The sequence below is a fragment of the Poecile atricapillus genome, chromosome Z (assembly GCF_030490865.1).
Source record: "Poecile atricapillus isolate bPoeAtr1 chromosome Z, bPoeAtr1.hap1, whole genome shotgun sequence".
In the NCBI taxonomy this organism is placed as follows: Eukaryota; Metazoa; Chordata; class Aves; order Passeriformes; family Paridae; genus Poecile; species Poecile atricapillus.
In genome coordinates this window covers 29647394-29659310 of record NC_081289.1, presented here as the reverse complement: position 1 = coordinate 29659310, position 11917 = coordinate 29647394, and the positions used below count along the sequence as shown (strand labels likewise).

The 11917-nt window shown below is 37.7% G+C and overlaps 1 protein-coding gene across 1 annotated transcript in view; it reads left to right on the top strand.

Moving 5' to 3' along the window:
• Nucleotides 1–5178: 5178 nt before the first annotated feature.
• LOC131572561 (anoctamin-4-like) overlaps nt 5179–11917 on the top strand; it is a 101065-nt gene continuing 94326 nt past the window's right edge. The window contains exons 1-3 of the mRNA XM_058825809.1: nt 5179–5308; nt 5450–5560; nt 11070–11206. Of these exons, the coding sequence (XP_058681792.1) occupies nt 5179–5308; nt 5450–5560; nt 11070–11206 (378 nt within the window). The remainder of the gene's footprint in view (nt 5309–5449; nt 5561–11069; nt 11207–11917) is intronic.

Below are 11917 nucleotides of genomic sequence, written 5' to 3'. Positions count from 1 at the left end.
TAATCAGTTATTATGTTCTTGTAATGCTTGACTGGAAAATGGGGCTTTTTCTTAGCTCTATAGTTCTTGCTTAAAGGGGTTTAGTGTTATGCAAGACTCTATTTCTATGTTAAATATATTACATATATTCCAAAGAAAGATTCTTGCGGGAAGACTGTCAAAAGATGGAACAAACTAGCTGCTTCTTTGGCAGAAATGCTTTTAAAGTCAGAAAAGGGATTTGGCTAAAATAGGGTTGCATAGTGTTACTAATTTCTACAAAAGGTTTGTATCATTCCAAAAGATAGCAAGACCTCTTTCCTAACACCAAGCCTGCTGGTTCATTCTGATATCTCAAAATGAGGCCAGTCCTTCCTTTATAAGTAAAAAACAAAACAAAACAAAACACAAAACTCCAAACAAAAAACAAAGGACACCAAAAGCAACCCAAAACCAACCAACCAACAAAAAGCCCAACCTAAAGCAAAATGAAACAAATCAGGAGGCAGGCTTATTCCTTGGATGAGTAGATATGCTACAGGTAAGTGCTTCTAGGGTTCTAATGGATCCACTAGAAATCTCAACCAATGTACTATGGTGCCAAAAAAGCTCAAAAACCCTTAAGAGTTGCATAAAACTCATCACAGCTTAGACCAGGTATAAGGGCAGCAGCAAAGCAAAAAGGTGACATAACTTCTCCGTCCTTTGTGTCTGAGAACTTCCTTTGGGTCACACAGACCACTGACTGCTCCTGTGCCATGTGTGGGTGGATGTCTCAGGAAAGGAAATGTGTCCGCTCCGTGCTGGGATCTTCACAGAGGCACAATATTTCCTACTCCCATCCTTGGGAATGCAGTTCTGTACTGTTTTATGCTTTAGAGGTCCAGTGGAGCACAAACCATATGACTTTTTGAGGTCTTCTTCATTACTGGTGGTTAAAATAGAAAAAGGGAGATGGCACTACAGTTTGATGCCTTATTAAGTAACTCTGCTTTTAATGCAGATGATGTAACTTTTCTCTAAAAAGTCCTTTTTCTGTTTCTCTGTTTTTGCTGCATCTCTTCTGTATTTTTCTTTTTATTCTTGGATTTCTCAGCCTCCTTTGGACTGAATTCTTTTGGGATCCTCCCTCGTGGGGGGCCCTGCTTATCTCAGTTCTTATGATTCAAAGAAAACTCCCGAGCTCGTTAGAATCTTGTTTCTCGTGTTTATTAACAGGTGATCTTAACTTACCAGTTAACAGATTAACTTAACAGGTCTCTCCAGGCTGGTTACACAAGGTTAATCTTTGCAGTTTGGCACATTTCTTTCTTCTGATGGTACAAACAAGGCCTTGTGGCACACTTCGTGTCTGATGCACAAAATGGCCCCGAACTACGCAGTTCTTTTATCTTTATACCTATTTTTATCCAATTAACAATAGCCACGTATATTATTTTTCTTAATGACCCAATGACCCATCACCTCTGTGATGCACTACGGCATTTTCTACCCAATCACTAACTATTACCCAAAAACCTCTAGGAGAAGAACATAAAGAAGAAAGAAGAGGAGGCAAGGGACAACACCCTAAATCCTCCATCTTGTCTCCTGTTCTCTAAACTAACTTTTTCACCCAGTGATTTAAAAAAACTTTCTAATCTACACACTTACGCTTTTAGCTTTTTTCATCTACCTTTAACATTTGTTTTCATGTATCACCATGAAAACATGCTCATGAATTTAATATTATATGAAATTCAGTGTTTTTCTAGATCTTATAACTAAGTATCAGAAACAAGGGCACACACTCTGTATTCCAGACTCCAACAGATGACCTGCCAAAAACGAACAGGAAGAAGTCAATAGAAAATGTGCCTGAAGGGATGATTCTTTATCCTTTGTTGACATGGGTTTGCCTTGAGGGACACCATGCATAGCAGCTTTCTACTTCCTTCAAAGAAGTGGGTCTGCTAAGAAGGAACAACTTCTCTGTAGAACTTGTATTCAATACTTAGTGCAGCTAAACAAACCTGCTCATCTTAGAATTGTATTTTTCTTGCTAAGTATCACCCTCTTAGAGGTAGATGGCCCTGTGACAGAAGCATCCACCCACACGGCAAAATCTCTTTCACTACAAGTTGGAACTTGTTTAACATCAGTACCATATTAACTACGTTGGTACACAAATTGCTTCTCTGATACATTTGGTCATTTTTATATTTAGAAGTATGTTAAAATTCTGACTTAGGACAAGCCATCTCATTTAGCCTCTAAAAATTAAGTCTTTTAAAAATTTCATTTGTTTTCCTAACATAAGTCATTGGGACCCTTCAAGACAAATAAAGGAAAAAATATGTTGTTTTATGCACAACTTTATGTATCAATGAGTAAATCAGATGGAGTGCCATGAGGTAATTTAAAATGTTATTTCAGTTGAACTAGAAAGTCTCAGTAAGATGATAAAAATCTCAGACTGATCTTTACAAAAAAAGTCATATTTTTTAAAAAAATCTAATATTTACTTCATTTTTATATGTGTTTATTTCTCATACTTCAGTGGAAATTATCTTCTCAGACAATATTGCTTAGATTTTACTCAGTGGGATATGTCATTGATAAAGCATAAATCAGCAGCTGCTAAAGCAAGAAGGAAATGCTAAAGGCAGGTTAGTGATCCATCAATAGCAACAGTGACATCAGATACTGTCTTTGCATGTAGTATTGGAGATCTGTGGTAAGGTAAAGAAAATAAATTTCTGGAACATGGATGAGGTCATTGTGGCTTTTTCCAAAGAGCTGCTAGTTTAAAACCTCTGTCTGACAACAAGCCAGAAATCATTCATTTGGCCAGTCCACAACCCATCACATGGGTGATGTTTCTCTCAGGTAAAAAAATGCAGTAGCCCCTCCTGAAAAGTAGATGCTGGCAGAGGGGGAGGAGGATAGAAGCCCAAGTGCCTAAATTCAAGTCTTTACTGACATGATAAAGATCATGGGAGAAGAAAGCATTCCTGCAATCCCTAATTTAAAAGCTACATTGTTGGTAGATACATTTTTTTCCCTTGTGTTGGTGAAGGCAAGTTTGTAATTAGCCATGTGTTTTATCATAAATGATTGGTAGAAGATTATGGCTGCAATTTTTACTGAAATAGGACTATGCATCCAGATGCTTATTCTGATACTTGTGCAGTGAGGCCAGGTATTAAGGCTACTGTGAATCAGACCAGCATAGAACACTGTCATTTCTGTGGATTGCTGAAATCTCCCTATACTGCAAGAGGATCAAATACAGGAGAGGAAATTCAAATGCAGCAAAATTGTCTTGACTTCATTGTCTGAACTACAGTCAGGTTTAGGCTGGTCATTTTATGACCACTTCCTAGGCATTTCGGTTTTTGTTATTTAAAGAGGGGCTTTGAAGTCAGCTATGCACCTTCTCCAAGAGTTTAATCTTATTAAAGGTCTATGGTTAGATAGTGCATCAGATATCAGCACTTTGGGACCTCCATAGCTGACTGCCACTTTCTTTCTCCCTGGCCCAATTACTTCAGGTCTGCTGGAGATGCTGCAGGGATCCTGCAACCTTCATCTCTTCTGAGGAACGGCAACTTAAATGTAACAAGGATGGAGGGTTTGGAGGAAGAAAGGGTATTTTGTATTTGTCCGTATTGTCATTAATTTGCTCTAACTAGGGTTGAAATGCAGGACAAAGGCTGTTGGAGGTGAAGATGCAAGTATGAAATGGTATATGTTAAAAGTGGTAGCTGAGTATTTAAGAAGAAACATAATTTCAAAGCTCCTTAACTGAATTGCTGTCCACTGATTTCTTTTCTACTTCCATCATATTGTTTGTATGTATGTTTCAGCAGCTGGAGTATTTTTTTCTTGGGCCTCAGAAATCTCTTTTGGGGCAAATCTTAGCCTCTCATCTCTGAGGCCATCTGCAGATTTCCCTAGGCTACTATTGTATGAATAATCAGTTATCTCACTTAAGAAATTCTCTTTGTTCTACATCATTAAATGCTGACTCCTGCTGCTGCTATGATAGATCGCTTTGCAGGAATCTACAAGGGGAGTTATCTCTGATGTTAACAGTGAATCTTTGCTGTGGAACAAAAGAATACGCTGAAGCAAGCATGAGACAATTTGAATTTATAATATTTTATCACTGAAAAATAATAAAGGATTAAGCTGGTCAAAGTGTACCCATTTTGAGATCTGTATTTCCAAAAAGTGAAGAAGGGCCTTTAAAATACTTTTGAGTAATTTTGTGCCTAGGAATATTATTTCTTGCTCCCATCAAGGCAGTAGTGAGATCATAATTTGGCAAGGAGAAGGGGAAAATACAGTGGACTAGCCCAGAATTCAAAATAAGAGCAGCTTGCTATAGGCAGATTGAATGATGAAGGGAAATGATGAAGGCAGATGAAAGGAAAATGAAGGAAAAATGCTTCTTTCTAAAGCATAAGTGATAGCATCTAGTGAAGCACAGTAATCTAAATGACCTGAAAGTTTGTTCTTCCACCTTGACCTTTTTGTCATGAACTCCTTTCCCAGATATCTCGCTGACCACTGAAGGTCTCTGCTAATTCTGTGCATTAGGTAGTCAAGAGCATCATCTCTAACAGATGCCTTTGTGAAAGGTTTTCCTGCTACCCTTTGAAAACCAGTTACCAGAGGTACTCCCAGTAGTTCCCTCCCTCTGTCTGTATCCAAATACTCTGTAGCCTTTTGCCCGTTTTCTGTCTACTCTTGATATGCAGCCACCCTTCTGTGCATGGAAAGTGTCTATTTCAAAACTTTCTGCTTTCTTTGTTCATGTTGAAAGAGCATTGAAATGGGCAAATCCTGTGTCTATTTTTTTGTGTAAATAGGTTTGAAACTGTAACCAGCCAGAATAAGTTTTTATTCTGCAATGCTTTTAAACAACAACCATTATATACCAGTGTGAATCCATTTGAAATGGATTCCAGTGCTGGACTTCTTCCTAGACTATGTCATGCCATCAGGTTGGCATATGAGAACTTACAGTGCCCTGCATCTGAAACACGCTGTCCATGCTCTTTTTGTCCTAAAGGCTGTCTTCTGTCTTGCAACTTTGTGTGTGTGGCTTTTTTTAGTCTGCTTGTTCCTCTGTTATTTGTAACAACATCTCTTGTTTGTTTTCACATTTGGGAGCTAGTTTTGTAGATGGTATGGTGAGGTGACGCTCATGACATGGCAGCATATGGTCGCTTGAACAAGGGACATGCCAGTGGCGACTCTGCATCATTGCTGATAGCAGAGAATGTTGTTGCTTCATTCTATTTAGCTTTAAATCAGTCCATGTTCTATGTGAAGTTCCTTGGTTTGAAGAAAATTTGATTCTGCTAAGGAGGAAAAAATGGAAATATCTTCATTCAATGTGTATGTTTCCTCACCTGAAGCCCCTTGGCTGGATTTTGTACTGCACTGTCACAAACCCCATCAATCTCTTCAATTTCTTCAGAAGGAAGAGAGGATTTGCAGGTTAACCAGCTGGAAACGCAAATATGGATAAAACCAGAAATACAGAAGACAGATGTGGACTTTTCAGAAATTCTTAATGCAATACAAGAAAGTAAGTTCTTCCTTGGATGCAAAATTGTGTTTATGGTAGAAGATTCAATTGAGATGTATTGAAATTATAACTGAAGGCACACACAAAGTGATGAACTGAATGATAAGTATCCATTATTAAAATCTCTCAGGATATTCAGTGGATAATTGAAGGCTAGTAAGAAATCTTTTACTATCAGAGAAGTCATAGAAAGATTTGAATTGCTGTGTGCCATAGGATTCCAGCAGTATATATTTTCTATGCAGACATAATCAGAAATAGTAAGATTCCTGATAGTTTAATAAATTCTTTGCACTCCTGAGGGGCTGTGTGAGCAGTTAATATGTTAATAATGTGTTAATAATGACATTAAAATGCTGAAGTCTGGATTTGAAGACCGGATTTGAAGTTCCAGTTGTTCCAAAGTGTTGGGCTATATTCACATTTTTGCAGCTGGTATTATTTGGGAGAAGTCATGAAGTTGTTACAACAAGTGAAGGTCCATGTGTCTTAGATACTGCACAAAATTTTCTGGTTTTATATGTAATGGACTGTGGACTAAGAATTAATTGGTTTACCCTTTTTAAATCCAACTGCAGAATGGTCTCAACGCTTGTGCTGGAAGTAGTGCAACTCTTGTTAATAACAGTGGAAGTCATGCCCCCCTAACCCAAAACTGATGCAATTCTGGAATCCAATAGGATCTGGAATTTCAGTGAGAATTTTTCATAGGAGTTTGAAATTCTTATGCAGGGTGAGAATCAAAATGCAAGGCATGGCTTCCTGGCTTCCTTATTTTCCAGTTTGATTTTAAACTGGGTGTTTGGCATAAGAATTTTCCAGAGTGCGAAACAGCAGCTTGCATTTTAGAGTGATAAAGGATGAATGAGAAAAAACCCCAGACTCTGCCTGTTTTTTGCCACTTGAATAAGGAACCACACAGAATCAAGCTGTTTAATGGTGGTATTAGTTGGGGGTGGAAGGAAAATGCTTAGGTTAGTATGATGATGGGGGTAATAATTTGAAAATGAATAATTTGAAATTGAATCACCTTATTACTTAAGCTACAGGTTTAGGATGAATTCCATGTTTTCTGATTTAAAAAGCTTTTTCCATCATGAAATCTTAGTGTGAGGTTTTGTCTTCTCCCTTCTCCACACCAGCACAGCCCAGATAAAGGCCTAGGAGCAATTGGGATGCAGACTGGAGAGGCTGAAAAGCCACTGTAGGGTCTTCCAGAGGTGAATAGACAAGATAGCTAAACACGGATAAGCAATTTAATCTGCGCTATTTCAAGAATTAACATTTTGATTTATGGATTAGTCACAAGCCATTTGAGAAGGATGCAGTTTTTACAGCCTTGGAAGGGTTTTTCATTTAGGAAAAGGAAAGGAGTGTCTTTCCTTTATCCAGCCCAGACACAGGTGCTGTTGGGAAGTTAACCTCCATGTCCTTTAGCTACATCTTCTTCCTCAAAGACAAAAGGAATTTGTAGAACCCACTTTCCAGTGGCTCATTGTGTGTCCAGGAGGGTGTTGTCACCTGCAGTCTGTTGCAAACACCTAATTGGGAGAAACATGTCTAAAACATGTCTAAATATTCTTTCTAGGGTAGTTGCTCTGAACAGTAAATGTTACTTTTATTCCCTTTTGCTTTAGCATTGAATGATAATTTAAAAACAGGCTAATGGTACTTCTAGAAACCAAATTATTTTTCTTGCTAAGATAAGCTTTGGAATATTGATCGTCAGCTAGCATTTTCCAAAGTGAGAGTATACTTGATGGCTTGGTGGGACTTTTGTTAATAAAATAACAGCAGAAACATGATATCTGAGCATGTTTCCATCTTCTCACAAAATAACATAGGTCCCATTTTTTAATGAAAGTTCTTATTTTTAGGCACTTCCGTTTCAGCATCCTCCTTCAGAATGTTAGAGGAGTTATCTTGTTTTTGAGTCCTACCTTATATCAGCATCTTAATCTGAAGTGACTTGACCCACTGAGATTGTGCATGGATTCCTGCTCAGAATTTATCAGTGTCCAGTTTTTAGAATATGTAGTTTTACTATATTTGGGATAAAAATATTTTTATACCCACTTTTTTTTCCTTTTATTCTTCAAGGGATTCTGACTTATAAAGTAATTTTGATTTTTTTTCCTGCAAAAGAGAACAGGAGGGGGAGAAAAGAGATTGCATATTTATGCTGATCTAAAACCAGAGGGAGAATTCTTATTATCTCCTGTAGCAGTGCGTTTGCTGCTCTGTATTCCTGTTAAATTTCACTGCTTAAAAATACATGACTTTGCAGTAGCACCAGCCTGTCTCCCAAATGGTATTTATATATATAATAAAGCCATTACATATCATTCTGTTAAGGACATTTGTGGGTATATGCACATCAGGGTCTGAAGGGAACAAGAAAGGTGGAGCCCTGATTATCCTTTTCTGCAGCATTTGGCCATGTAGGTGTTCAGTCCATTGGAGTGGAAGGGCTGAGCTACCTACAGGCAGCAGAAGAGTTATCTCGGAAGTACCATCACCATTACTAATCTAAAGCAAACAGGAATTGCTATATAAATTATCCACTTGGTTTTGTAGAACAGTATTTTGTTAATTGCTTTTTAAATATATAATGAGTCTTGGGGTAGAAAAATTATTTCAGCAAATGTTGGGGGCCCGTATTTTCTGTAGTGACCAACTGGCATGCCAGTTACCCGTGTATTTCTGATATAAACAATTTTCCACTGCAGGCAATTTGGAAGAGTCCTGGTAGCTAATTTCACTAAGCAGCTGAGAGTTGCTTCCACAACATCTTCACTGCTGAGATGGACTGTATTTTAAAATGACCTTAAAATAAGATTGTTTTTTTGGCTTCTTCAGGAACATTCAGTAATTCTGTGTTTCAAGCCTCCAGACACATTCATTGTCTTATGCACCCAGTTCTGTATCTCAAAACATCCACTTAAAAACTATGTATTTTGCAACCCAAAGCATTACCAGCACTTCAAGAGGCAGAAATTCTAGTATCTCAGAAGCCTCCTCTTTTATACCAAGGCAGTCTTAATGTCAAAACAAAGTTAGTTTAAATTCCCTCAAGTATAACAAACAGACAAAACTTTCATTTTACAGCTTTCATTGATGCTGCCTGCAACAGATATATGTATCTTGAATAATCTTCAGAAAGCTTCACTATTTAATTATTTTGGGATTTTTTCCACAGTTGTTTTCAGATTATGTTGAAGTTTTAATCATATAAAGATTCATGTGTCATTGTCATGGAGGCACTGATGGGTTTCAATTCAGTGAAGTTCAAGTCATTCAAAATGTTTTCTCTTTCAGTTGTTCTTTCTGTTGAATATTGAGATGAATTCTCATACGAACATGTGCAATATCTGGTCATGATCTACATCCAAATTATTATCTGATGGGGTAGAATATTTCTAGTCTTGACTTTTGAAAGAGCAGGGACAGTGAAGGACACAACGTTAGGCTGTGCTGTGCTTTGTTGTTTCTCTTTTTTTATATATATATTCTCTTTTCTTTTATAAGTATGTCTAGTATGATTTTTTGTGGATTGAAATTAATGAAGGTGGCGAAAAAAATCTGTAATATTACTGCAACAAATTGGATTATAATAAACAAATCTGTTTATTGCCTTTTAAGACTCCTAGAGCCTCTGTGGTTTCCTCTAGGACAAGTTGGAGGCAGCCACAGTGACACTGAGGAGCTGCATGCTCTCTTCACATATAACTAAACAACACCAGAAACTCAGAATCTCTCTTACAAACTATGCTGCTTAGGTTAGGTTAGCACATTAACCTAGTATTTAGAGTGGATTAATTCAGACATGAGGTTTTCTCTGTTGTCTCTGAAACTTGTAGTTGTTTTCCAAACAAAACTCTTGTAATTAAAAATACAATGTCTTTCATTAACCTTGTCCTTATTTTATGCATGAAAATGAAGATGAAGGATTCTTGAATATTTTGATTGCGTTTTCTTTTTTTATTATCTACAGATGTAATAATAGATTTCAGATGATATAAAAAACACACACAAAAAGGGAGGAAAAATTTTCTCCATGCTCATGATTGACAAGGAAAGAGTAGTATATTTAAATTGCAACATATGTCTGTTTTAAGGATGAATATTATGGATAAGACTCTCCTGCTTGTGAGCATGAAAAATAGGCCACCTGCAGAGACTGGGGAGTTGGTATCATCAGCAATTTTTTGAAAGAAGTCTGAAACTGGGCTATGACCCCTGAAGAAGGGAAAGGTGAAAAGGAGGTCACAAAATGCTCATGATGGCTGGGAACAGTTAGTGGCTGTTAATTTCTGGCATCTATCCAGTCTCTCCACGGTGGAGGAATGGATTTTTATATCTGCAGCCAGTAGATAGAAATGGAACTAAGTTGCCACCAGCAATTAGAGATTTTTGGCTGTTAATATAGATTCTCACCAACAGGAATTACAATTGCCTGTCACTAAATTAGGGGAGCTGAGGACAAGCAAAAACAACAACAGTTTATTGCACAAAAAAATAATTATTCCAAAAGTCATTCAAGCTTGCAAGAAATGTGAATAGGGATAGGGAGTTAGACTAATTTCTGTCAAGACTATTAGATATTTGCTCCCACTGTAGTCAGTGGAAGAGGCTCAGAAGCTGGGACCTTTTGGGGGTCCCTTCTAACAGCTATAACTCTACTTGCATAATTTTGGATTTTGCCTGTGAGGCACGAGATTAGAGAGCTGAAGTCCATCCACAGCTGAAGCATGATCCTCAGCTGAGGCATTTTTCTTCTCCTGGAACACATCTCTTCATCATGTTTTTCACCAGACCTGTAGCACATGGAGTGCAGAGTGAACTCACCTGCCCTGCTCCTCCCATCTGGCAGTCACTCCAGACCTTAATATCTATACCTTTTTTCAGGGTTGGTTTACCACAGCTTAAATCTGTAGATGTAAGCAATTGCTTCATGCAAGACTGAGGGCTGTGTGGTAGGTGGATCTGAAAGTGTCAGATTTATATGCATCAAAACATGCCAAACTGTGAAAAGAGAAATATCTGCCTGGGTTCATTTACTCAATGCCTTTCAAGAAACAGCTTTTATTTAAGGCCTTCTGCCTCTGGCTACCCTGTAGGTCTGTACAACTTTGAACTTCATACTTTGTATAGTAGGTTAAAATTCTGCCTCCTTATAAGAAACTTTCAGAGACAATACTAATCCAGAAGGCAGTCATTTAAACCATTTGCCCCAAAAAAAGCTGTGAAGGTAGCTCACATCTGTTTTATTGTGACAGCAGATTGTTTCTTTTTCATGAGAGAGGTGTTGTGGTGTCCTAAATCTTTATGTGGCTCATTGAAGAAGAAAGCATTCCAACAATGCTCATCAGATTTTAAAACTACCATGGTATATACTTAGACCAGAGCTAAAAAGTGAAGTGATTAATGGGTTATACTGGGTTATACTTGCTGTATTCATTTGGTTCAGTGGTGATTTGAATGTATATTTTTATTTTTTGTTTTTTAGTAGCTAAGGATGTCAACATTTTTTTTGATGAGTTAGAAGGTGTGAACAGCCCTTCCAAAGATGATGATTCCCTGCTTCACCATGGTAACTTGACCAGTACTTCTGATGATGCCAGCAGGCTGGAAGTTGTGGGAGAGGTAAGGATATGCAGAATTATTAATACTATATTTATTCATGTCTATTATAAAGATGTAATAAATGTAATTTGATTTACAATCTCATTCTCTACCATCAAATTGTGTCTAATCTTTCCCATGAGAACTGGTTTTCCATTCTAAGATTATAATGCTGAAATATAAAATATCTCAAATTCAAACCAGCTATACAAATCTAAGGCTTCAGTGCTTCTGAAAATGCTGGAAAAGTTTTTCCTATATTCATTCTTTAAGGGGAAAGAGTATGAAGGGGATTTATCTACAAGTCCCTTGAGAAACATGGGTGTCAGTTATGAGATCCAATCCCTTTCCATGAAGAACAATTATGACATGATGGTGCATAATGGTGATTCAGGGAACATACCAGGGAGGGAACATTCTGCACATAGTCCCTTTTAAAATCTGTCTTCAAACAGGCTCATGGACCCATGATGAAAATCTGGGCCTTAATTCCTTCCTGTGTCTTTTGCAAAGAAAGAAAATTATGACCTTTACCTCCCACTGTCCTGTCACTCATGGACATTAGGGTTGTTTCCTCAGTGAGTGAAGAGACTTCTCTCCTTTCCACCACCTCAGGAATGGGGCTACATCAAGACTTCTTACTGGACTGGACTGACTTTACCTGCAAGTTGTGCCCGAGGTGCTTTTGGCAGAGGGCTGACTGGAACAGACCAGAACTGGCAAGGATCGTGC